At 45.3% G+C, this 27,959-nt stretch overlaps 1 protein-coding gene across 1 annotated transcript in view; it reads right to left on the reverse strand.

Moving 5' to 3' along the window:
• SLC24A3 (solute carrier family 24 member 3) overlaps positions 1–27,959 on the reverse strand; it is a 129,744-nt gene that overhangs the window by 8,278 nt on the left and 93,507 nt on the right. The window contains exons 9-13 of the mRNA XM_029911909.1: positions 23,564–23,724; positions 22,673–22,937; positions 20,778–20,944; positions 17,977–18,091; positions 16,263–16,375 (exon numbers count right to left, since the gene is read on the reverse strand). Of these exons, the coding sequence (XP_029767769.1) occupies positions 16,263–16,375; positions 17,977–18,091; positions 20,778–20,944; positions 22,673–22,937; positions 23,564–23,724 (821 nt within the window). The remainder of the gene's footprint in view (positions 1–16,262; positions 16,376–17,976; positions 18,092–20,777; positions 20,945–22,672; positions 22,938–23,563; positions 23,725–27,959) is intronic.

The following is a 27,959-nucleotide window of genomic DNA, read 5'->3' on the forward strand; positions in this document are numbered from 1 at the left end:
TTGGCTGCTTGGGGCGGCCAAAACCCTGGAGCCGGCCCTGGTCACTATAATGCTGCAGCCTGACCTATTCCCCATTCAGCTTCCCACTAGCCACAGGGGAAGCCTCAACAGCTCTGAAAATTGGTTCAAATGCTTAGGCAAAAGTGTTCAGACCTCCCCAACTTTCAAAACTAAGTTGGAAATAGGGTGACCAGATAGCAACTGTGAACAAAAGGGACAGGGGGTGGGTGGGGGGGTAATAGGCACCTATATAAGAAAAAGTCCCCCAAAAACGGGACTGTCCCTTTAAAAATGGGACATCTGGTCACCCTAGCTGGAAATCAACCAAGACCAAGCTCTCTCAGGAGACTACTGGTATTTCCTGCTCCTCCAGTTTAGCTCTGGAATACTGTAAAAACACGCTTGCTTGGCATATGTCACTATTTCTAGAGAAAATAAAGCCAGCAAAATGTTTTAAAAACTCAAACAGGGCTTGGGCTTCGTTTGCGTTTTGAGCAGAGTGGGAGACGGGGTCTAAGAGTACGTCTACACGGCAAGTGAAGGTTTGATTGTAGCATGGGTAGGACCTGGGTAACAAGAGTTAGTAGATATGTTGGCATGGACTTCAGAACAGGTTAGGAATCAGAGTCCATACCCAGGCTCCCCCGTGAGCTTGTACTCTTGGTTGCTAGCCTGTGCAGAAGTCCGTGCTGCCACGTCTACACTACTATTGTCACCTGTGTTTTAGATTAAAGCTAACCCGGGTATGCTTACTCATGCTGCAATCACACCTTGACTTGCAGTGTAGACACATCCTTAGTTGGATTTACCCTACTTCCAACCAACACCGCTTCCTTCTAAATCATAGAGGGGAAGAGAAACTCAACTCCCTCCCTGTATTTAAAAACAGGAAATCCTTTCCTGGGAGACAATTGTCTACAAGCAAAGCATGGTCTGGTATTGAAATCAGGAGAAATAAACTCTCCTTCGAGGTTTGGCTTGTAATCACACAGCTAAGCAGAACAGGAGAATACCCTGTGTTGACTGATTATAGTTGACAGGTTTGCAAGCTCAAAATACATACAGCTTGAATTTAAACGGGGCGCTTCCCCTCTCCCCTTTCTTGCACCGCACATGCAAGGATGCTACCATGAATCCAGATAGCTCTTGCAGTAATGAGCACTGAAGGGCAACCTGCCTAGCAGCATTTGAAGTTGAACACTGGGGATAAAAGGGAAATAATGTAATTCCAATCTCCAGTTCTGTTCTGGAAATTGCTGAGAGGAAAAGGACTTGCTTTTGCCAAAACCAAACTGATTTTGCTCCAGGATCCATATATGTAAGAAATTATCTCATTTGATCGCAAGGGCTCTGGTATATTTCCAGCCCTCCCTGCTGGCAAAAGCTGAGGGTTCTAAGTCTGCTCCCAAACCTAATTTTGGTATAGCTTCTCCTGCAGTGCTGGGGTTGGCATCACAAGTCAGTGAACTCTGCATTCCCTGAAATATGACGGGGTCTCCAGAGTGCAACAAACCCAGCTGTAATTTAGGACATATGTTACATTCCTGCCTGTCTGTGTGCATTTCCTTACTGGATAGTTTTGAGTAGGGCTGCTGTGTGAATTTCCTTTGTACAATCCAACACAATTCTTATCACCAAGAGCTTGGTTTTGAACAATGCAGGCATCTACAAACTCAAGGTAATAAGGAATGAATGCAGGAGTACAGGAGGACCGGATCCTGTGCTGAGAGATCCCTTTGGGATCGGAAGTAGGGTTGCCAACTTTCTAATCGCACAAAACCGAACACCCATGCCTACCCCCTGCCCTGCCCCTTCTCCAAGGCCCCACCCCCCACTCCCTCCATTCCCCCCCTCCTTCCGTTGTTCACTCTCCCCCACCCTCATTCACTTTCACTGGGATGGGGCAGGGGTTGGGGTGAGGGAGGGGGTGCGGGGTCCCGCCGGCACTTACCATGGCTCCCAGGAAGCATCTGCCTGGTCCCTGCGGTCCCTGGGTGCATAGGCGGCCAGGGAGGCTCCGCGCACCGCCCTTGCAGCTCCCATTGGTCGCGGTTCCTGGCCAATGGGAGCTGTGGAGCTGCCACTCAGGGTGGGGGCAGCGCACAGAGCCTCCCTGTGCCTAGGGGCTGCAGGGGACCTAGCGGCCACTTCCGGGAGCTGTGCGGAGCCAGGGCAGGTTGGAAGCCTGCCTTAGCCCCGCTGTGCCGTTGACCGGCCCGGCCCTGCTGCGCCGTCGAAAACCGGACGCTTGGTAACCCTAATTGGAAGCTTTTATCATTGTACATCATTCCAGCACCCAGTCGTAAAAGCCCGTGATGAAGAGAATCAATCAATCAATGCAAACTAGGTAAAGGAAGCCGCAGGGCTCAATTCTAGGCCGGCTATGCCCCTGCCCAGGGGAGTCATGAGCTCTGTTACTCCCAGTCACAGGCTATGGATATCATCAGGCTCTGGGTGAGGGGGAGAGCAGCTGCTATTCTCCTGCCTGTGCAGATGGGTGGGAAATTGGCTTCACTCCCCCCAGTCCAACACAGTTGAGCTGGTGCGGAGTGGGAAGGAAGTTGTCCCACTGCAAAGGCTGAGGCAATGTTGAAACAGAGACCCAATTGTGACTCTGTCACACCACTCGGTCTGTGCCCTACTCCTGGCACAGGGCCTTGCTCAGACTGGACTGCAAGGGCCAATCCTGCCCCATGTGAACAGATGCGACTTAACATGAGTAAGGGCTGCAAAATTGGCCCTATGGTTGCTAGCGCTTCTGAAGAGTACAAGACTTCACACCATGGAGGCTGAGTCGGAGGGCACACTCCACTGGTGGAACAATACTTTGTCAGGCAGGACCTAGTTACACAAAACGGCTACATGCCCGGTCAGTCATTGTTATACTGTGATATGAATTGATGCCAACACGTGGTCATCGGGGGCACTTTTGCAAAGCACACTCATTAGGAAGGCGTATGCAGGACATTAGCAGGTGACTATTAGTACTATACATCTGAATTTGAATAGGCCTAAGGACCAGGTTTTGTTTGAGAGCTCCTGGCCAAAGAAACGACACAAGTCCCACAGCTGGAGGCAAGAACGTTCTTCTGTGGAGGAGCCAGTGCTAGCCTCACCTCTCATCTCACAGGCAGTTCTCTCTGATGCACCTGGGGGATGCCCAAAACAGGAGCCAGACATCAGCTTTCAACAGCCTGCACAGTTAAAGCCTGCCCCAGTGGCTGATGGGGAGATTGATCAACAGTCCATAGTGCAGCTAGTATACTCGCTATACAGCTACATAGGATGAAAATAGACACAGGAGGGGAAAGTGGGGTGAGATCACTGACAGCTCCATTTCAAGGTGGAGCTGATCCTGCTCTTCTAAGGAAGTTAAAAAAAATGTCCTGGCCCAAACCTGCTTTGATTGCTGAAGGTGCTGCAGGTTCACTAAGGCTGCCAGATGGAGACCCTGAGAAGCACCTGGAAGAAAGATAGGAAACCTTTTCCATGGACGGTTTTTGTTTCTGTTTTGCATTTGCTAGGCCTGGCTCCCAAGGATTGAGTCCAATGGCATTTCAGAAGCAACAACCAGTTCAGGACTCCGAGTGTTGAAGAACTGAAAATGTGAGGGCTGCCGGGGACAAGGATCGTATGGTTCTTTGCTGGAAAGCTCTGCATGAGGGCTGGATGAGTGACAGGGCCAGTACAGAGGCAGGTAGAAGGGTGTGTGACCAAACAAACTCTGTGAGCAATGATGAGGCGAGCTCTGAAGGAGTAAGACTGACAGGTCTTAACAAGTAAAGAGGCTACCTCGAATTAATATAACTGGGATATAGATGAGATACAGAAGGAACCAAGGTAATCCGGTGAGGAAGCTTCTTCATATTTATTTTCTAAGACAAAGGCTAGGAGGGTTTCATTTGCATCTGATTTGCAAGCTGCTTTACTTTCTGGCGGAGAAAGGATGGAGGTGGTGGTTTGAGCAACAGCTGAAGGCATTGGGAGAAACCTAAGAAGACAAGATGGATGAGGCAAAAAAAGGAACCACCAGGGATATCACAGGTTGAGATCATGGATAATCCTCCTGAAGGAGGAGACAGCAAACAACTATGGAACCTTTCAATTTGGTCACCAACAGTAGCTGTTTTGCCCTAGAGGAAAACTAGATTGAGAACTAGCTGTAAGCTTTGACCAGACTCCTGTCAATCTGTGACCAAGAAGTAAACCAGGGACAGAAAGAAAGAAAGAAAGATCCAATAACCCAGATTGGTGACTGCATGGGGAGAGATTTGGCTCCAGGCATCTGTGTCCAGAGGGAAAAAAAAAATCAGGGTGGCTTCTTGCCTCCTGGGTGCCAGGAGAAATGATCACAATGAGGTTGTCTGACATTGTAAAGGAGCAGTCCACATTGTAGTCCACGTGGGAACAAATGATTCCAAGAAGGAAGATTCACTATAGCCAAGATTCACTCCAGGCAAAGAACTAAAGATCACCTCGGTTGAGCCCATCTTTTCCAAGATCTTCCCAGTGCCAAGTGAGAAAGGGAGAATGATACCAGAGACCAAATGATAAAATCGGAGAAATGCAGGGCTGGAAGGGATCTCAAAGTTATCAAACCCAGCCCCCTGCGCTGAGGCAGGACCAAATAAACCTAGACCATCCTCGGCAGGTGTTTGTCCAGCCTGTTCTTAAAAACCTCCAAGGACAGGGATTCCACAACCTCCCTTGGAAGCCTATTCCAGAGCTTATCTGCCCTTAGGGCAGGTCTTCACTACCCACCGGATCGGCGGGTAGAGATCAATCTATCAGGGATCCATTTATCGCATCTCTTCTAGACGCGGATAAATCGATCCCCGAACACACTCCCCGTCAACTCCGGAACTCCAGCTCGCAAGAGGCGGAAGTGAAGTCGATGAGGGAGCGGCAGCGGTCGACTCGCCACCATCCTCACGGCTAGGTAAGTCGACCTAAGATACGCCGACTTCAGCTACACTATTCGCATAGCTGAAGTTGCGTACCTTAGGTCGACTCCCACCTCTAGTGTAGACAAGGGCTTAGAGTTAGAAAGTTATTCCTAATATCTAACCTAAACCTCCTTTGCTGCAGATTAAACCCATTAATTCTTGTCCGACCTTCAGTGGACATGGAGAACAATTGATCACTGTCCTCTTTATAGCAGTCCCTAACATAACTGAAGACTGTTATTAGCTCTCCCCTGAGCCTTCTTTTCTCAAGACTAAACATGCCCAGTTTTTTCAACTTTTCCTCATAGGTCAGGTTTTCTAAAACCTTTGATAATTTTTGTTGCTTTCCTCTGGATTCTCTCCAATTTGTTCACATCTTTCCTAAAGTGTGGCACCAAGAATTGGACACAATGCTCTAGCTGAGACCTCACCAATGCTGAGAAAAGCATGATAATTACCTTCCATATCTTACATACCATACTCCTGTTAATACTCCCCAGAATATTAGCCTTTTTCACAGCTGCATCACATTGTTGACTCATATTCAATTTGTGATCCACAGTATTACCACCTAGCCAGTTATTCCTCATTTTGTAGTTGTACATTTGATTTTTTTCCTTCCTATGTGTAGTACTTTGCATTTTCTTCATTGAATTTCATCTTGTTGATTTCAGATCACTTCTCCAATTTGTCAAGGTTGTTTTGAACTCGAATCCTGTCCTCCAAAATGCTTACCATCCCTCCCAGCTTGGTGTCATCTGCAAACCTTAGCAGCATACTCTCCACTCCATTATCCAAGTCATTAATTAAAATATTTAACAGTACCAGATCCAGGATTGACCCCTGGGGGACCCAACTAGATACACCCTCCCAGTTTGGCAGCAAACCATTGATAACTACTCTTTGAGCGTGGTCTGTCAACCAGTTGTGCACCCAGCTTAGAGTAATTTCATCTAGACCACATTTCCTTAGCTTGCTTATGAGACTGTCATGTGGGACTGTTTCAAAGGCCTTACTAAAATCAAGATATATCACATCTATTTCTACTCCTCCATCCACTAGGGCATTAGCTCTGTCAAAGAAGGCATGATTTGTTCTTGACAAATCCACGCTGGCTATTCCTTATGATCCTATTATCCTCCAGGTGCTTACAAACTGATTGTTTAATAATTTGATCCAGTATCTTTCCAGGTATCAAAGTTTGGCTCACTGGTCTATAATTCTCGTTCCTCTTTGTTCTCCTTTTTAGAGATAGGTTCTATGTTTGTCCTTCTCTAGTCTTCTGGGACTTCACCTGTCCTCCGTGAGATGTTGAAGGTAATGGCTAGTGGTTCCGAGATAGCTTCAGCTAGTTCCTTAAGTACCCTAGGATGAATTTCATCAGGTCCTGCCAACTTGACTACATCTAACTTAATATTCTTTAACCTGTTCTTTATCTATTTTGGCTTGCATTCCTTCCCGCTTGTTGTTAATATTAACTGTGTTGAGTATCTGGTCACCAGTAATCTTTTTAGTGAAGACTGAAGCAAAATAAGCATAAAACACCTCAGCTTTCCTAATGTCATGAGTTATTAGCTCTCCTTCCTCACTAAGTAGAAGACCCACTCTTTCCTTTATCTTTCTTTTACACCCTAATGTATAGTAACTCCTCACTTAAAGTAGTCCCAGTTAACGTTGTTTCGTTGCTGATCAATTAGGGAACATGCTCGTTGAAAGTTGCTCAATGCTCCCTTATAAAGTTGTTTGGCAGCCGCCTGCTTTGTCCACTGCTTGCAGGAAGAGCAGCCCGTTGGAGCTAGCTGGTGGGGGCTTGGAACCAGGGTGGACCAGCAGCCCCCCTATCAGCTCTCCGCTCCCCTAAGTTCCCTGTGCGGCAGCTGCCCAACAGGCTAGCAATTGGCAGTTCAGCTGTCCCTCCCCCCACTGCCATGTGCTGCTCCTGCCCTCTGCCTTGGAGCTGCTCCCAGGAGCCTCCTGCTTGCTGTGCAGGGGAGGAGGGAAGAGGGGGGCTAATGTCAGGGTGTCCCCCTCCCTCCCCCGCTCCTGCCCCCCACTTACCCCTTCTCCATATAGAGCAGGGTGGGGACAAGACTGGGCTCAGGACAGAGAGAGCTTGCTGGTCGCATCTGCTGTCTCAACTTCCTGATCTTTTAAAAGGAAATGTACTTAGAGTGGTGTCAGCTTACTTAAAGGGGCAATGCACATCTCTCTCTCTCTCTCTCCCACACACAGGGTGTGTGTCTCTGTCTCTGTCTGCCATGCTGTCTCCCCTCCCTCCATTCGTGCTGCCTTGTAGAGTGTGAGGCTACATTAACAACAATGTGTTAACCCTTGAGGGCTCAGCCAAATGCTAGTTCATCATTTAGCAGTAAAGCATTCCTCGGGAAATATCCCACCCTCTAACTTCACCACCTCAACCAAGCTTCACAAGTGAACAGTATTAAATTGTTTGTTTAAAACTTATACTGTGTATATATGTATGTATATATATAGTTTTTTGTCTGGTGAAAAAAAATTTCCCTGGAACCTAACTCCACACCCTTTACATTAAATCTTATGGGGAAACTGGATTCGTTTAACATCGTTTCGCTTAGTCTCATTTTTCAGGAACATAACTACAACATTAAGCGAGGAGTTGCTGTATTTAAAGAATCTCTTCTTATTGCCTTTTATGGCCTTTGCTAGGTGTAACTCAATTTGTGCCTTAGCCTTTCTGATTTTGTCCCTACATGCTTGTGCTATTCTTTTGTACTCCTTAGCAATTTGTCCATGTTTCCATTTCTTGAAGGATTCCTTTTTGATTTTGATGAATGATGCACCCGTTTTGTAGATTCTCAGGGCACTGGAATAATGCCTTCTGTGATGAGCGACGTTTTGGATTAGGTCTCCATTTATGCTGATGGGTACCAACAGCCTGCATTCAAAATGTAGACATGCTTGACACTACTTGGGAAAGTGGGAGGAGGGGAACTTCCACGAACTCAGACAATATGGCGCGGGCTTCCAAACACATAACAAGAGACAAGAGATAGAGATTTTTTTCTGAAATAAAAGCTGAAGAATAAGATAATCCATGCACTAAAATGTACATTCACCAAAGCAAAGAGCATGGGAAACAAGCCATCAGAACCAGGAGTGTCACTTACAATGGGGCGGCCTGGGCACTGAACTGGGACTTCTATTCCCAGCTCTGACCTACTGTGTGAACTTAGAGAAGTCAATTCATCTCTCTCTGACTGGTTCCTTTACCAGGAAGATTTTTTTTCAGGGACTCTGTTTATATTATATGTTTGTACTGAGCAAGATTTTTAAGGATGTTTAGGTGCCAAAGATTTCAATTGGAGTTAGGTGCCTCCAGTGACTAGGATGATGGCCCTTGATTTCAGTTGGGGCCGTTAGGTGTGGCTGTAATACACATAATAAATAATACTACTCTATTACTAAGGAGGCAGAACCGGGACCTTTTGGGATGAATCTCATCACAGTACAATCTATACAGAGTTGCTGTGATATGTTAGAAGTATTTACAATGCTAGCGAGCTACAATTCAGCAAACAAGAGAACGCCGACCTCATGTTCTAATATCTCTGTGGCTCAATGGACCCTCTGTAAAATGGGCACAGGAATCCTGCTTTACATGGGGTTTTGTGAGGCTTACTGTTTGTAAGACACTTGGAGATCCTTGGATGAAGCACAACACAGTATTAACAATACAATGGGGCCTCACATTCAGAACTTTACCACTTAAACCTATTTCCTGCTATGAGCACTTGATCGGCTGGTTAGTGGGTGAAACCACATTACCACATAAGGTTAAAAAAATGTCAGCATGTATAAAATCATAGCACAGCACATTGCCAGTTGTGTACACACATCACGATACCAAAGCTTGTCACATAGACAAAGAAAAAGGAATCAGATTCTGCTCCACATTTCACCAGTGTAAAACCAGCGTAACGCCACTGATTTCTTCTGGATTTACACCCGTGTAAATGAGAGCAGAATTTGGCCACTGGTGATTATAAATCAGATGGGACAAAACAACAGACATAGAGGAATTTCACCAGACATTACATAGGAGAACAGTCTAGGAGCAGATGTCAATCTGAATGTCAGAGCACATCATTCACATGGATTCTTGCCCTGCCCATTCTCCTCCATCAGGAGGATCCCTCTAGGGTTCCCCACAGGCAGCCTCACTGACCTAGCCTCAGGAAGGGGGTGGGGGCAGCATTAGTATGTGACTAGAGTTGTGTCTACACTGGGTTTTAAAACCCACAGCAGCGAGTCTCGGGGTCTACAGACTAGGGGTTGTGCTATGGCACTAAAACCAGCTGAGTAGACGCTGGGCTGAAGCACAGGTTCTGAAGCCCAGGGTGGGGGGTGGGTCAGAGCCCAAGCTTCACCACGAGAAGCAACATCTACAGTGTTGATTTTAGCACCACAGCGCAAGCCCTGAGTGCCCGAGTCTGTAGACTCGGGCTCAGACTCACTGCCATGGTTTTAAAATGCAATGTAGACATACCCTCGGTGCCACAGCAGCCCTCCTAGCAGAGACTGATGAAGGGATGTACTGAATCAATGTTTCAATGGCTGCTCTGCCCAGGACCTCGTCCCAACCAGCAGATCCTTCCACCTTCTGGGCTGCACTGGTCATCACAGACCCTTTGGCTGCTTTCTGTCACCAGTACCTTCCCGGCAAGCAGGCTAACCAGTTCAGGGACCCTGTGGATGGGTTTCCTCTGATGGATGATGGCATGAGCCCAAGCTAACTCTGGCCCCAGGAGCATATGATATGGGTGAAATCCTGCCCTCTCCCCCACCCCAAAATCAATGGCTAAACTCCCAGGATTTCACCCTATGTGTTTTAAGATATTCATCCTGGACCTGATTCAGCAAAGCATGGAAGCACGTGCCTAACTTTAAGCATGGACCTAAATCCCATTGACTTAATGTGACAAACATGTACTCAAGTGAAGAGATGGTTGGGACTTTTCCATCAAAAGGGTTTTTCTATGGAAAATGTGGTTTCACAAAATCAAAATTTTTCCACAGGAAAACTTCAATTCTGCCAACATTTAAAAAAAAAAAATTTCTTTCAGGAAAACCTTAACATTATTTTGTTTTGGATCAGGCTGTCCTGAATTGAAAGATTTTGATTTATTGAAATGACCTGAAATGTCTTGTTCAATATTAAACTTCATTTCCCTGTGGCACTGAAGCAAACGAACCTATTCACATGATTAAAGTTACTCATGCACTTAAGCGCATTTCTGGACTGAAGGCTTCACTTTTAGTCCATCTACTCTTTCCACCAGTGTCTTCGCTCCATTGGTCTTAAAGCTACAAGTGCCTTAACAGTTTGTTTATTAAAATGCATTTACCCTCTGCTTTCTCTCAAATTTAATTTCAAATCCCGTCATCCGGCTGTGGCATGATTCACTAGGTCTACATTACAGCGGGAGTCCGACCTAAGATCACGTAGCTGAAGTTGCGTATTTTAGGTCAGCTTACCTGGCGGTGAGGACGGGGGAAAGTCGACCGCTGCCGCGCTGCCGCCGACTCCGCTGCCGCCTCTTGCCGCGGTGGATTTCCGGAGTCGACGGCAGAGTGATCAGGGATCGATTTTATCGCATCTTCACTAGACGCGATAAGTCGATCCCAGAAAACCGATTGCCTGCCGCCGGACCCTCCGGTAAGTGTAGACAAGCCCTCAGTTATCTTGCTCATTCCGGTGGGGTAATTTGCAGTTTTGGATGGTAATTTAAAAGTAATTATGCTCAAACCGGCTTTCATTTTCTTAATCTTTTCTTGTGTGTGTGGGGTGGGGGAGTGGGGTGGGGGGAGGAGAGGAAGAAATGCTTCAAAGCTTCAGAAATAGCTTTGGGGACTTCCTCTTTTGGACGAGGCAATCCAAATGGGAAGTTGGGAACCTGCCAAACATTTATAGAAATGGTAATTATTAGCTTTGAAATCTTCCAGTGTTTAACATGTAAGCAAAGTCATATTTGTCTGTTAAAAACATGGGCCCAGTTGTGCAGGGCCTGAATGATGTGAGTAAGCCTTGTTCGTGTGAGGAGTCCTAACACTTATTTTCACAAATCCCTCAGCGTAAGCTTCGTATGGTTGTCTTCTCTATATTTAGTCCAGTACCAGGCACACCGATGGGGCTGAATAAATAATGAACAATCATAATTCACAAGTGTTGTCAGTGTCAGCGGACTATATCTGAGCCAAGTCCTTACACGCCAGATACAGTTTTCAGTTTAGCTGGCTGTGGATTCTGGGCTAAATCCATTAACTTGAAGTAAATAGTGAGGAAACGCTCATTGCAGATTATAGGGTTGTTGTTAAAACTGCTTTTTAAACATGTGACCACATTGCATAACAAATAATCGGGATAAATTAAACAGTGAGGACATTGTTACACATGGATGAAAGCAGGCTACTCATGTTCAGCCTCTTGTGTATGTCCCTTTTAGAGGAAAAACACAACAAATATAGGGATGAGCTACGATCTAGAAAAATGAATTTGATCCCTACTACATTTAATTTAGTTTTGTTTTTAACCCCAGCCTTTTTTCCTAGTCCAAGTGAAATGTCAGAGTTCGGTCATAAGGTCACTACTCCTCCACACGGAGACTTTAGCTTTGGATCTTTAGTCAAGATCGAAAGTATCATTATTCATGGAAGATGTTTCATACGTTGAAGCATAAAACGATGAATAGGTGAAACAGATGCACAGATCTTTTTGATATGTACTGAGTTTTAATTAGTCCTTTGCTCTCTCTTGGCGCCATGTGGGTGGGGTGGGGCAGGAGAACTTGCACTGCTGCTACTTTTATTAGGTATTAGGAAAAACTTTCTACAGATAAGGGTAGTTAAACTCTGGAATAGGCTTCCAGGAGAGGTTGAGGGGTCCCTGAGCTGAGTGGGGCGGGGGTCTCTAGGTGCTGTTGTAATACAGAATCATATTTGAAAGCCACTAAGTGTTGTTTATTGCTTTAAGTGAATGTAGTGCCGCCAGTGGAGGTGTTTAAGAACTGGTTGGATGGACACCTGTCAGGGATAGTCTCTGTATATTAGACTTCAGTGCAGGGGGCTGGACTTGATGACTTCTCAAGGTCTTTTCCAGCCTTACATTTCTAGGATTCTGTATTACTGCAGATCCTTGAGACTCCTTCTTAGATTGGGGCCCCATCTGGTTACGTGCTGTACGGACACATAGTAAGAGCAAGTTCCTGCCCCACAGAGCTTCCTATGTAAATAAACAAGGCTGATAAAGGGTGGGAGGTGACATAGAGGCACAGAAAGGGGCAGTCACTTGTCCCAGGTCACACACAGAGCAGGTCACTGGCACAGCTGGGAACAGAAGCCAGGTCTCCTGAGCCCCAGTACTCTATCCATTGGACCACACTGCCTCTAAATAACAAACATGCCCTGAAGACAGACAGGGGACTGCAATCTTCAGGGATGCCAGGTAATATGCACTGCATTCACTTAAAGCAATGAACAACGCCTACTGGCATTGTCCAATAGGGTGCCAACGTTTAATCCACGTGCAAAGGTGTCTTTGTTCCTCTTGTGAATTCATCCTGGATGCATTTGTGGGGGTGGGAAAACCTTCTTGGCAATTCCTGACCCTTGAGTGCCTGACTGTGTGCCTTTAATGTTCCCTTATCACATTGATAAGGAATTTCCCAGGTTGTCGTTTGGGGTTGTTGGGTTTTTTTGGTAGATGAGGGTACGAGGCGGGGAGAGAAACCCATGAAACGAAGAAGCAGCAGCTTCACTCTGCAGGACTTGAACGCTCATCTGGCTGGCAGGAATTGGCAATGGCGGGTGTCAATTCCATAATCAGGAACTGTTCGGCTCAACGCCGTCAGAAAGCACTTTCCTGTGCACCTTAAGAGGGATACCCTCTCCTGAGCCCTCACGAGGTCCGCTGGAGAGTGGCAGAGCAAAGGTACAATCGTGCAAGTGCAAGCCCTGCTCACTAGGACTCCCTAATCCCTTTGCACTTTACAAGACCCATGGACTTTTCACTATGGTCTTGATTGTCCCTAAGTCTGTGGGTGCAGGGGGTAGTGGATGCCATAGGCCCATGCCAGCCCTCGTTTGTAGCAGGTGGGCAAGGATAGGGCAGGGTGTGGTTACAGCCTTGACTTTGTCCCCACAAAACTTTGTCCAGCTGAGCCGGCACAGGGGTGCAAACCTTTGCTGCAAGAGGGAAGCACAGTACAGCCCTCCTTAGCCACGCACGCTGGGCTCGATCCTGCAACGTGCTGAGCGCTCTGGGCCCAACCTGGTGAAACATTTCAGCACATGCTTAAATTAAGCCCAGGAGCAGTCCCCCTGTATGAGCCAGGCAGGTCAAGACACTTTGGCTGTTCTGAAGAAAGCTTGTTTGGATTTGTGCCTCTGACAATCCTTCCCAGAGCAGGCACAGTGTATTTTGTATGAATTTTACCACTAAGTGTGTCAAGGACTCCTTCCTGACAGATGTTGGAGCAACACAGCCCTGATCCTGCAAAGCACTTAAGCACATGCTTAACTTTAAGCACATGACCATGAGTAGTTAGTGGGAATATAAAAAGGACTGTACTTGCTCAGTAAATAATAAATTAAAATAAATAAATTAATGGAGATCTCCTATCTCCTAGAACTGGAAGGGACCTTGAAAAGGTCATGGAATCCAGCCCCCTGCCTTCACTAGCAGGACCAAGTACTGATTTTGCCCCAGATCCCTAAGTGGCCCCCTCAAGGATTGAACTCACAACCCTGGGTTTAGCAGGCCAGTGCTCAAACCACTGAGTTATCCCTCCCTGTCCAAGGCGCTGTACACTCTCAGATCAAACACAGCTATCTTCAGAACATCCAACGGCACGTCTGCTCAATGAGGACTATTTCCATGCCTGATTTCACATTTCAACCCCCAGCTGTTTCAGTTGCAGAGATGTTCAAAATAATGTTGTGAGAATCATTTTCTAGTAGGGAAAGCATCAGAACTCTTTGTTCCAACTTTGCAAACAAGTCACCTTCAGGCAGACAGGTCGTCAGGAACATTTCGGCCCACAAGGTGAAATTTTTAAAAAGTTACATGTGCTTGAAAACAAAGGATTAGACTGAAAAATCTTTCACAGCCTGAAGCATAGACATTGCTGCTGGTTCCACTAAAGTGCACCCTTAGTAACTGCCTTGAAATCTTACTTAGCTTGTAAGGTCTTTGGGGCAGGGACAGTCTTTTTTGTGCTGTGTTTGTACTGTGCTCAGCATGGTGGGGTTCTGGTCCATGACTAGGGCTCGTAGGTGGTATGGTAACATATATAACGATGAGAATTAAAAGGAGATAGTGTAATTGTGTCATTCAGTGACAAACGTTGGAGAAAAAGGAAAAGTCAGATTTCAAAACTGCATTTTCCTTTTTCAAAAGTCTTTAGTCTGAATATCTGAAGTACAAGATAAAGGGGGTTTGCAACAGAACTACCCGGTCTAGTGTCTGTCTCTAAACTAGTTTAAGTTATGTTACTGACTTCCACAAAGGAATGAAGCATAATGAAAAATTGTTTCCTCAGAATAATTAAAAAAGCTATTTTGAAGTATATCAGAACAATTGCTGTTGGGGTGACCTTGGGGTTAGACACAACAGTTTTTCTCCCTACATTTTCCATAATTACTACAACGTATGACATGTATGAAAAATGCACTGTTCATCGATCAGATTTAGCACCAACGTCTCAAAAATTAGTCAATGATTTTTTTCTAACACTTCCCACATTACAGAAAAAGAGTGATTCCTCTGTTCTTCCCCCTCGCAAGAAACAGAACATAATCTCAAACGTAAATGATTACTGCAGTTTCACAAACAAATACCAAATGTAATCTAGGAGATAGAGGAACCAGGCACTAAAAAACCTGCTATCAAATTTTTCCTCACCATTCAACTACACAGAAAGATATAAAGTGAAGGCGAGCATGAGACAATAAGGGACAGATACTCAGCAGGTGTATTGTTATAGCTCCAATGACATCCATGAAGCTATGACAATTTACACCCAATGAGGATCTACGCTCAAGTATCAAAAGGTTGTTCCACAGGTAAAGCTGTACAAATGTTATATACAAAAATCTGTATTAAAAGAATGTTAAGGTTGCAAAGTCAAGCACTCAAATGTTAGGAAATGCCAGAATTAAGGTTGCCTGGGCAACCTTAATTTGTCCATCTTGTGGGTATACGTTATGATACAATCTATATCTACATGATCACCATAGTATCTTAGTGTCTTCCATTTAAAATTAATAGCAATACAAAGTCTCTAGAGGAATTGAGGGAGTCTCTGATACTCTCCCTTTATGGGCACCCTAACACTCTGGTTTTTGACCACCATCACACATTTAGTAAATATTTTCATGGAACTATCCACAACAATGTCCAGGTCATTTCCCTGAGTAGTTATCTTAGTATTTTGCAATATTAAGAAGCAGTTCAAATGATTCCTTCCTATGTGCATCACCTTGCACTTGCCAACAAAAAATTTAATCTGATATCATGTTGCTTAGTCACCTAACTTTGTTAGATTGCTCTGGATCCTCACGGTCTTCTCTAGTCTTAACTCACCTAAATAATTTTTTGTTGCTTGCAAATACAACCACCTCACTATTCTCTCCCTTTTCCAGATTATCAATTGATCTATTAAACAACAATGGTCTTAATATAGTTCCTTAGGGCACCCCCACTGTTCAGTTTCTCCTATGCTGAAAACGGATCATTTATTTCTACACTTTGTTTTCTGCCTCGTTAGTGATATTCTGATCCATGGTAGTGTTTTACCCATCATCCGGTGACTACTTAGTTTTCTTAACAGCTTCCTTCATTTACTAGTTTATTGACATGCTCCAAGAATTCTAAAGGCTTAGTGAGGCATGATTTTCCTTTCCAGAAGCTATGCTGGTTTGTTCCTATCCAAACTTTTTCATCTATGTGTTTTATCATTCTATTTTTATCCCTTCAGAGTAGAGCTCTCAGTCTATTATTAAGCAATTTACCTCTGTCTCTCTCATGTATCTATTCAAAATACAGTATAATATGGTATCTTATTGCAGTTTGGGCTATTGCATTCAACGGGAAATAAAAGTACTCATGCCACAAATACTAGACAGAATTAACTATAGTTTCCTACATCATACATAGGTATTGCTATTTGCTCACTCAAATTTCAACTGAAAGAACTTTTACCTGACAGAAAACATGGCAGGAGCCTAAAAGAAATATTTGTATTTAATAAAAAAAGAAAACCAATCAAACGTAGGACTTACATATGAACCATAATCCACTGCTAGAGTCTGCAGAGCCCATGGGAGACCCAGGCCAATTAAAATGTCAAAAACATTACTTCCAATGGAGTTCGACACAGCCATATCCCCCATGCCTGCAGAAACAGGAAACCGGATACAATCAGTCGTTTCAGTAAAGGCTTCTTGCTCTTCAACAAGAATATCTGCATCTGAATTACTCCTGACTCTGCATAGATTAACACTAGCTAGATTTGGCCTCTCTTTATAACTGATGCTCATTTCTTCCAAAAAATAATGGGCATACTGGGAAAGCGTATGTTTCACCAAGAAACAGCCTCTTGGCCTCCTAAAGCAGTATTGCCAACTCAGTTTTTCTTAAAGCTCCAGCTTCTGGAGTCATGGGAAATCTGTTTTCATTAAAAATAATTGTCCAGCCCTCCTGGTTGCAGAGAAAAGCTGGAGAAAATGACTCAAGTGCCCCCAAAGTCTCAGAAACCAAAAGGCAAATAAACAGAAGCCCAATTAAAAAAAATCCTTAATTTTCAAGTTAAACATGTTTTTTTGAGTGCTTGGCATTGGCTATGCTGCTAAAGCAGGGTCCAGATTCAGTAATGGCCTTTTACTATCATCTGTGACGGCAAGTTAGTTCTAGGACAGGGGTAGGCAACCTATGGCACGCGTGCCGAAGGCGGCACGCGAGCTGATTTTCAGTGGCACTCACACTGCCCGGGTCCTGGCCACTGGTCTGGGGGCTCTGCATTTTAATCTAATTTTAAATGAAGCTTCTGAAACATTTTAAAAACCTTATTTACTTTACATACAACAATAGTTGAGTTATATATTATAGACTTATAGAAAGAGACCTTCTAAAAACGTTCACATGTATGACTGGCACGCGAAACCTTAAATTAGAGTAAATGAATGAAGACTCGGCACACCCCTTCTGAAAGGTTGCCGACCCCTGTTCTAGGACAACCTTCTGTGCTCTCTGCAAATATTAAATTTCAAATCAGCGTTGATTTCACTCCTCAGAACCACTCCCTGCTGCTCCTTTGGACATATTAGTATGCCACTAAAGTAGTCCAGCCCACCCACAAATTTGACTGCTTGATATAAGCGGCCCTCCCCAAATGTTAAGTGGAACCAACACAAGACTCCAAGGGCCAGTTTCCTCTGCTCTAATGGGGCTATGAGAATTTCCACCAGCTGATGATCTGCCTCTAGAGGCATAAGAACCGGAAAAGGACAGAAGGACAGAGGCTGTTCTCTCTCATCTGTGTCATGCCCCTCTGCCCATTCTGCCCTGCCCAGAGAATAGCTCTGGAAACCTATGGTTCTGAATAATAGAGTGGATGTCCAAAGGCCTATTACAGATCTGTTGGAGTCTTATTTGAAACCCTTACGTCATGCCCCATCTTGGAAACCCTGTATTACAGAACCCGAGTAGCAGGCACACTAAACATCACACCCATTTTTCCAGTTGAGCTAGTAAGGGAGAGCTGGGGAATGCTCATGTCTTGCCCTTCAGCCCCAGCTTGTTTTTTTTCCAAAGCTTGGACCCCCTGAGAATAGCATCTGGACACCTCAGGGAAGATGCACTTTCATGTCATCCCCTTTATCGGGAAAGCTTATCTGGAGGCTAGCAATCCATACTTCCTCTGTACCTCCTTAAAAGGCAGTGGACGCGTAGGAGATGCTTTACATCCATGTTTGCTGATATAGGAGGCAAACCTACCTTGTCTTGCTACTATAAGGCTAGCCATGCAGTCCGGTACGCTGGTTCCAGCTGCCAGGAATGTGATACCCATGATCACATCTGGAATACCCAATGTGTAGCCAATGATCGTAACCTAGGGAAATAAATGGAACGGTCAAGAGGCTTAAATTCATTTAAAACCTAATCAAACTTGTCCCTACATTGCAATATGTTCTGGGTCAGTTTCTATAACTAAGTTTGATGGTGATGCAAAAGAACTTTTTTAAAAGGGAAAATTAAGAGAGGGAGGGGTTTAGTGGGCAGGGCAACTGGCATAGGATCAGGAAACCTGAGTTCTATTCCCCGCTCTGCCACGGACGGTTGACAAGCCATTTCACCTCACAAGGCCTTTCGTTTCTCTACGCCCTTTATCTGCTGTGACTATTTGAACTGTAAACTACTTGGGGTAGGGACTGTCAGTACGGTGCCTAGCACAACACGGGCCTGAGCTTCACTAGGTTTTTTGCCTTCCTCTGCAGCATGGGGCACCGCTCACTTGCAGGTTTAAACTAGCATAAATGGTGGATTCTCTGGGCTTGTCTACACTTACATTTTATAGCGCTCTAACTTGCTGGCTCAGGGGTGTGAAAAATCCCCCCCCCTCCCCGAGTGCAGCAAATTTGAGTGCTTTAAAGCGTTAGTGTGGACAGACTCCAAGCGCTAGGAGCTATTCCCCTTGTGGAGGCTGGTTACCAGGAGTTCTGGGAGAGCTCTCTCCCAGTGCTCGCACCTGACCACACCCACACTTCAAAGCACTCCCGCAGCAGCGCTTTGAAGTTTCTAGTGTAGACGTAGCTTCTGTCATTTGAAGTCTTTAAATCATGATTTGAGGATGTCCTTAACTCAGCCAGAGGTTAGGGGGCTCTTACAGGAGTGGGTGGGCGAGGTTCTGTGGTTTGTGATGTGCAGGTCAGTCTAGATGATCATGATGGCCCCTTCTGGCCTTAAAATCTATGAATTAGAGCCATTAGGCATTACTATAATACAAATAATAGTTAAATAATCATGGAAACCACAGATAATTATATCATAAGCATATTGTATTCGGGGTATAGCCTCAAGTCAGTGCAGGCAACTTAACACAAAGGAGATACTGCTAATCATATTTCGGTATGCATGTTACAATCTATTAGTGTTCTTTGAATTACTATGCATTTTGGAACGTTGAAAGCTCTTGCTTAACACAGAACTTATCAATGCAAGGTACACTAGCGGTCATCTCTGCCTGCAAGGAGTGACATAAAAAAGTTCAGTTCAGGATAATACTTGATTTCCATGCTCTCTAAAATGTAGTCTAACAAATTTGAACCATATGTTATAAGCAACCCAGAGATCCCGTGTCTTCTGGTATTCCAGCTTTGGAAAGCTTGGACAGGTACTCGTTCTTAAAAACAGTTCATCCTCTCAAATGAACATTTGGGGGGGATGGGGGAGACTAGTCACTCTCCATTTCCTGTTTAGGGAATTAAGGCTTTCTTTAAAATTTCTTTCGCAAGATTTTGGCTTGGCTCTGAGAGAAAACCCTGACCTTAATTTTGTATTCAGTACAGGAGTTAACTGTGCATGGACTGGAAGATTTTCTTTAATTTCTGATCTCTAGTGAAGAAGGCGTGTTCAGTTCTTTAGAAATAGATTAGATGTATTTCTGTAGTTCTAAAATTAGAATAAGTGGTCAAATGCTCAGATGCTCAGTCACAAGTGCATAGGCTCTATTTCAAGTTCCCCCAAACCTTCTCTGCACCCCATGACTGCCTGGTTTTTCCTCAAGACAGCTGGGATTGGAAAGGAAGCATGATCCATGCTGCATTGCTGGCATTATTATAACTGGGGCTACAGAGATGTTATCACCTACCCAATTGTCTAATGAGGCTTGCAGCAGCTTAATGAACTAACAAGCACACAGGACTGTAATTGCAGAGAATAAGCCAATTACATTTGGATGGCTTCTGTTCATTTTATTGATCCCCAACCACCTTTTAAATAACAAGCTAGAAATAGATTAAGTAGTTCCTATTGAGTAGAGCAGTAATCATAGAATCATAGAATATCAGGGTTGGAAGGGACCTCAGGAGGTCATCTAGTCCAACCCCCTGCTCAAAGCAGGACCAATCCCCAACTAAATCATCCCAGCCAGCGCTTTGTCAAGCCTGACCTTAAAAACCTTTAAGGAAGAAAACATTATACATTTCTTCAAACAACATAACCAAAACTGGACACTAAAGCCAAAATTTTCAAGTGTCTACTCAAATACAATAATATCTAGATAAATTACATAGATCTCACAACAGACAATAGAGCTGTATCTACAACACAAGTCTTCTCACCCCAAAAAAATGCCTCACAGAAGGAACTCCAGCACTCTTGGAATGTTTAAGTAATACAGCAAAAGGCTGAGTTTCATGGCTTACCATGCGCAGGGGCTGGGCTGTAGCGTTTGTCAGCCCTGCCTTTCAAACTTGCTTACTCCATGGAGAAAGAGAGAGAAAGCAATTAAAGAGCCTGATTCTCATTTACACTAAGGCCAGTCTACACTATTCTGGTGGTAACGTGGCCTTAAATTGTGTGTAAGTGGAATTTACTCCCAAATTAAAAACCTGGGGCAAAATTCTGGCCCCAGTGACATCAATGGGAGTTTTGCCCTGACTTCAATGGGGCCAGCATTGGAACCCCCCCCTGTAAAGGGGCTGTAGTATAAATGGGAACTGATGCTGATGGAAAGGCATTGACCTCAGACTCTGGACCCAGCCCCGAGTCAGCTCCCCACCCGGCTCGATACATACCATCCACACCATCACGTAGGATAAGGCTGCAATCCAGAGGGTAGAGGAAGCAAAGGTGACCATGAACCATTTTTCCCAGTAGGGCTTGTTGCAGTTGGGCACCGTGAAGTGCAGAAGGAAGCTCAGTGGCCAGGTGAACAGCCACTTCAGGATTTCCATTTTGCCAGCTGCCAAAAACAAAAGGGGACAACCATACATCTCTGCCCCATCCTCTCTGCTTTAATCCCGAGCAGGATTTATTATGTGTATTGTGCTCACAGCGAGAGCTGCTGAGCCCCCTAAAAACACATAACAAAGAGGCAGTCCTTGCCCAAGAACATACAAGCTGAGGATAAGACAAGGGGCAGGGAGATGCAAGGGGACCGAGACGATCCCGATTACTGTGATAAGCCATGGCCATAGCACATCAGCCGCCTAGCTACTGTCAAGTATTTTGTATCACAGAAGAAGAGAGTTTTAAGGAGGGATCTGATCTAGTGCCCTGGCTCACACAGCCTTCTGATAGCATTCTTAGAGCCTTCATTTTCCCCTGCTTAAGCACCACCCTCCTACTACAGCTCGGCTTTCTGGGTGAGTAGCCCTGGAAAAGGACTTGCTGTGAAACCACTCTGTATTTGGCAGGAGCAGTCCCTTATAGGGGCTGAATATGCTGGCTAATTTGCAGCACTCCAGGTCTGCGTGCGCCTAGGGTTGTCACTCATCACAGATTTATGGAATTCATCCCAGTTTTCAAAGGGCCAATCCCGAGCTGGCACACCTAGTACTAGGGTGGTAAAGGGTGGAACTGATGTAACTTCTGCACCCACACAGTGTTACTGCATGCTGGTAAAGGCACAGTAACAGGGCAGCACTGCATCATGAGGTGACACTAGGATGTTGGCAGCCCTGGGAAGATGTCAAAGTGGGGAACAAGAGACCAAGACTGGAAAATAAACCCCAAATGTGCCCACTTAAGGCCCATCTACACTGCTGGAGTGGTATAAATGACACTCAGGACTTCAGGATATTGAACATAATGGGCCAAAAGCTCATTTGCACTAAGACCCCCTTACACCTCTCTGGAAGTATAAATAGGGACATAAAATAGGAGTAAACTATATTCACACACACTTGAATGCCCCTTTATACAGCCAGAGGAGCGTAAAGGGGGCTTGGTGCAGTTGAGAACTAAGCCCTGATGTCTGGTTCACCATTGTCCTGCATCTTGTGTAGTTGTTTATACCAGTGCAAAGTGGTGATAAAATGCAACGGTTCTGACTGTTTGTGCAGTCCAGGCGGACTACGGAGCTCATCGTGGGCGCATCTACACTAGGAATAAAGGTTTGTTCTTCCCTCATGTTAGTGAACTAGTATAAAAGGGGTTAACATGTCGAGGTAGATGTAGGCCCTAGGCTCCCCTATACTTTTAACCGGCTATCACCTGTTAAAACTACACACTGCCTTGGCTTCACTAGGATTTAACCTAACATGAGGAAAAATCCTACTGAAGACAAGGCAGTGTGTAGTTTTTAAAGGTGTTTACGTTGACCTGTTAACACCTGTTAATAATACCACTGCCTTGTCTTCAGTAGGCTTTCACCATGTGTTGTTACCAGGTTTTAGATAACACAGATAAGAACACACCTTTTTTCCTAGTTCAGACAAGTCTTAGGTGTCTGCCGCAATTACAGCAGCCTGGTTGGGTTCTGTCACATTCCACTCTATTGTTATTTCCATCAGAAGGGAGGGGGCCTTATCTATTTAAACCAGATGGACACAATCCCATTTCAGCAATGATGAGGAATTAAACTGTAATGGGGTTATCAGAGAAGCACCTAGAATTTCAAATGTAACTGTCATGCTGTTTGGTGTTTTCAGAGTTATACTGAAACAAGGAAAGCCCAGGAGCTTCTTACAGGGTAGGTCAAAAGGAGTGTAAGGTCCATCATTATCCTCCTCCTCTTCCTCCTCTTCCTCATCATTCTCGTTGTTCTCATTGTCCTCGTTCTCGGTCTCATTTCCAGCCTCAGCCATGTCCTCGTCTCTTCGGGTCCCATTCACGCCCCTTTCAGTGGAGTTGCTGGGGCCTGTCCCGTTCTCCAGCGCGTGCTTGATAGGAATTTTGATAGCCACTTCCGATTCCCCATTGGTGTAGGCTCTGCTGTTTATCAGCCTTTGCCTCTGGAAACAGAGTTACAAAGTCTTGGTGAAAAAGAGATGATAACAAAAATAAGGAGAGATCTGAAGAATTTTGTAAAAGCAGGTTTTAAAAAATATGGAGCCAGATCCTCAACTGGTGTAAATTTGACATCTACACCTGCCTCGGATCTGACACAAATACTATCACTTCGGTAAATGAAGGACCGAGTATACTGGAATCTAAAACAGATTGACACTGAAAGCACGGGCCATATACGAATCCAAATTACATTGGGGTAAATTTGAAGTCTACTGAAGTCAGTGGAATTACAGTGTTTGTAGAATCAGTGTAAGTGAGATCAGAATAAGACCAATGTCTGGGAGCATCTTCTCCTGAGGGCGGCTGTGGGGAGGGAAATGGAACTCTTCTGCCATTTAGTGTGATCTGGTACATTGTGCAGAAAAAGCAATCTCTTCAGGTATCTCATCAGGGAATAGTGTCAAGGGATGGCTTAGCAGCACACTTGGACAGGGGTGAGGAAGATGAGAAACTCCATCAGAGCACAGAAATGCCTGTCAGTCAGTCTCCCTTCAGTCTGAAGATTGCTGTGGCAGTAGAGTTCAGGATGGACACGGACTCGGGCTGAGGAGCAAGGAGTAACACGTACCTCGTTGATCAACATGCGACTGGCCATGGAGAGACGGGTTTTGGGAGGGAAGTGGCTGGTGATCATTATCCGGAGCCCAGCCTCAGAGAAGGAAAGCTGGTGTGGGTAAGCAGACAGCAGCTCGTCCACCATGATCACCGAGGCTTTACGACGGAAATTCCCTGCAGAGAATTAACAGAGAAAGGGGTGAGGTACCTTGCTTGCTGATCCAGTGGCCCCTCTCAGAATGAGAGAGTTCTACAATCCTCCCTCTTTTCAAAGCTAGCAGCCCGAACAGTCAACTTTGCATTAGAGCAACAGGTTTTCCGTCTTTTTTTCACTCTGCAAGCCACCCCATAAGAGAGCGACCCTTTCCTCTCAGCACCCTAGCCCCCAGGAGCTTAGGAACCATTTGGCAAGAGTGGGCCAGGAAAGATGACCTCTATCTCCCACCCCACACTACATGGTTCTCAAAAGGTTGAATTCAGTGAACCATAAAGATTCATGGGCCCAGGGTGAGACACTCAACTTCAGACACTGGAATCAAAAGGGCCTCTTCTCTCATTCATTTCTGTCCTTGAGCAATCGGATTTTGAAATAAATCTCTCACTTGGCCCACCATTGAGGCTTTTCATTGCAAAATCTAACCTACTCTCAAGAATTTATCACGCACTTACTACACACAATGATTACACACCAAAGAGCAGATGTCCCAGTGCAGTAGATGCCATCTGGTGCTTAGGCCTGTGGTACTGGCTGCATTGATTCCAAGAGCCTAATCTTTACATGCACGAGGATATAATCCTCACCCACCATTTCATCATGTATTGGGGCAGGTAGCTTTTGCTGTGTATCTGCGGCGCAATAGGGGAAACTCAATGCAGGTTCTTGTATCCTTGGGCAGTGCGCTTCTGTGTTTGCACAGATCCTAGCACAATGGGATCTGTGCACAATTAATAACTATTATTGTTGTTGTTTTATCCATATTGCCACAAAGAACAATATATTCTCAGCCTTAACTCATCAAGGAAACATTTTGCCTGGGTATTTGCTTTGTTTTTACTGAAGTGGGAAAAGATGTTGTTTTTATGCTAGTATAAACCAAAATGACGGAACTGTTGTTGCTTGAAACTTTTGTCAAATCTGTATTTCAAGAACGGTGCTCGCGGGAAACACAGCAGGCCCACGGGGCTTTCGATTTTCGGGCAGAACTCAGGAATTAATCAAAATGATCCAAAAAGATTTCGCAGTTCAAAATACAGAATGACTCTCTTATTTCAGTGTGTCCAGAAAAGCAGAGGCTCAGAAAGTGACTAGAAACCCGAGACCCTTGCAATAGAATTGCAGTCCAGCGTATGATGTATTATTTGTATTATTGGCGCACCTAGGAGCCCTAGTCATGAAACAGCGCCCCCTAGTGCTAGGCACTTTACAAACACAGAACAAAAACACAGTTCCTGCCCCAAAGAGTTTCCTGTCTAAGCTGGTAAAAACAGGGTGGTGTGCGAGCTAATACTGCAGATTAGCGTGTGAAACAACACTGGAGATTTACAGTCAGTCATTTCTCGGCTACTAGTGGCCAATTGCCAGATAAACTTTGAAACCGTTTTCAAAAAGTGAAGAAACATCTCGTCTCTCAAATGACTTGTCCGAGTAACCACAAAGTTTCAAAACAAAAAAGCTATCCAGACACGAGAAATGTCATGCAAAAAGGAATTATTTATAAAGAAGCGTGCGTAAACAAATCCATAACCGAAACGCTCTGATTTGTGTTCGTAACCCTGATGTCAGCTGGTTACCTGAATGACTAAGGCCTGGTCTACACTTAATTTTTTTTCTGGCCTAACTATGTCAGTAAGGGGTGTGATTTTCTGCAGACAGAGCTATGGTGGTTAAGGCCACAGCGCAGACACAATTATATGCTTGTATTGCTTATTTCACTTCCTCAAACCAGAATAAAATATATTGGCATAAGCACTTTTATACCAGTATGTAACAGGATCAGCTTTCTCCTTTGCGCCCCCTCATGGCCTGTATGTGTGCGCGCCGCGCCAGAGGGAAAACAGTGGGCTCTGCAATACCATACCACAATTTCCCCTTTTGTTTAGGGTCCCTTAAGAACGCCACACAGTCCAAAGACGGAAGGCAAAAGTCCCTTGCTGGGGTTCTACTTTGAGACCAAATACACTGAAAAATAAAGTCTCTTCCGTCCAGACCTCAGCTGGGCCCTGCCCCTCCTCCCTGAGGGACTGTCTCATCCTGCTCAGTACCCAGCCCAAGCCAGGGAAGCTAATGATCCAACCAGCTGATCAAATTCGGTGATGAGTCCGCCCAAGGCACCTTGTGCATACGCTAAGATCCTGCTCCCTGAGCAGCTGGAGCAGACACAAGGTCCGTCCTGCCTTCTCCCTCCTTTCTGCTCCAGCCTCTGGCTCTCAGGCAGACCTAGCGCTGGGCATAAGCAGACTAAGCAATTGCTTAGGGCCCCGAGCAGCTCAAGGGGGCCCTTTATTTACTTTTTTAGTATGTGTTGTGTGTTTGGGGGCGGGGCAAAAATATTCTTGCTTAGGGCCCCTGATGGGCTAGCATTGCTCTACACTGGGATAAATGACCCGCAGCATGGCCTTTGTGGTATATAGACATACCCTCATTCTCCTCTCTCCTTGAGTAAGGAGCCCCTAGCCCTCCTTCCCAGAGTTGGCTTATAATCAAACAGACCCTTATTATTCCCTCCAGGAGCCAGTCTTGCTTTCTCAGGCCAGCATCCTGCGTGGTTTTCTCAGCCCCGCCTAGCTGGAGTGTTTGGCTCCCACACAACTTTCCTTCCCCAGAGACTAGCCAGGAATCTGTCTTTCCTCCCTTATGTCCCCAGCCTAGCCTGAGCTAATCACACAACCACATTACTTCCTCATGGACTATTCCCCACCTGAGGAGGTGAGCTGATCCTGGCACAGGTGGGGCCTCAGCCCCGTCTCCTCTTAAAAGGGACCAGCCACCCTGTATTTTTGCTGCTTTAAGTATACTGGCATAATTAAGTGTCAAAACTATTAAACATAGACAAGGCACGAGGTAGTGGTTTTCTGCCCTGAGACCTCCCTTTGTCATTAAGACACACAAATCAGGATGGTTTCAGACACTATACAGGCCTCGTCTACAAGAGAAAGTGGCACCAGTTTAATCTAAAGTGTGAATTTAAATTGATTTTGTTAAACTGGTGCAACTAGTGGCTTTTTTTGTTTAGTTTAAATCAACTGAGAACAGGTTTAAATTAAACTGAAATAAGCCCTTCAAAGAGCTTGTCTACACAAGGGAAGTTACATTAGTATAAGGTAGGGTGCGAATTTAAAGCACTATAGTTGTACCACTGTAACTCTCCCTGTAGACACCCTTATTTTGGTATTACAGTAGGGTTGCCAACTTTCTAATTGCACAAAACTGAATACCCTTGCCCCTCCCCCTTCCCTGTCCTGAGGCCCTGCTCCTTCTCTGAGGCCCCGCCCCCACTCACTCCAGCCCCCCTCCCTCTGTCGCTCGCTCTCCCCCACCCTCATTCACTTTCACTGGGTTGGGGCAGGGGGTTGGGGTGTGGGAGAGGTGAGGGCTCCAGCTGGGGGTACTGGCTCCGGGGTGGGGCTGGGGATGAGGGGGCTCTGGACTGGGGGCGAGGGGTTTGCAGTGCGGGAGCAGGCTCAGGGCTGGGGCAGGGGTTAGGTGCGAGAGGGGACTCAGGCTGGGGTGTGGGAGGGGGTGCAGGCTCTGGGAGAGGGCTCAGGGCTGGGGTTGGGTGTGGGAGGGGGTTCCAACCTGGGGCAGAAGGTTTGGGGTGCGGGCTCTTGGAGGGAGTTAGGGTGCAGGAGGGGGTTCTGACCTGGGGCCGCCAACCAGACTTTTAACGGCCCAGTCAGCAGTGCTGACTGGAGCCGCCAGCGTCCCTTTTCGACCGGGCATTCCGGTCGAAAACTGGACGCCTGGCAATATTAGACATATTAGAATGGTCTTTTTCCAGTTTAAGCTTATGTCAATATGGAAGATGTTTAAATTAAGGCAAAAAAAAAAAAAAAAAAAAAAAAAAAACAAAAAAAAAAAAAAAAAACAAAAAAAAAAAAAAAAAAAAAAAAAGCCACTCTAATTCCAGAATAAGAGTGTCCACAGAAGGGGTCATTCTGGTATAACTATAGCAGTATAATTATACTGGGATAACCGGAAATATCTCCCATGTAGACAAACCCTGAGCTGAAATGAGAGGGTCCACGCAGAGGTTTGCAAACGTAATGGGCCAGACCCTCAGCTGCTGTAAATTGGTGTAGCTCCATTGAAATTAATGCCAGTTTACACCAGCTGAGGAACTGACTGAGAAGAGCAGCAGCAGTTCAAATTCTTGATCCAGAGCAGTAATTTTAGCTGGAAGAAACAGCTG

Source organism: Terrapene carolina, unplaced genomic scaffold, assembly GCF_002925995.2.
Source record: "Terrapene carolina triunguis isolate 2854851 unplaced genomic scaffold, T_m_triunguis-2.0 Scaffold132, whole genome shotgun sequence".
NCBI classification, from domain to species: domain Eukaryota; kingdom Metazoa; phylum Chordata; order Testudines; family Emydidae; genus Terrapene; species Terrapene triunguis.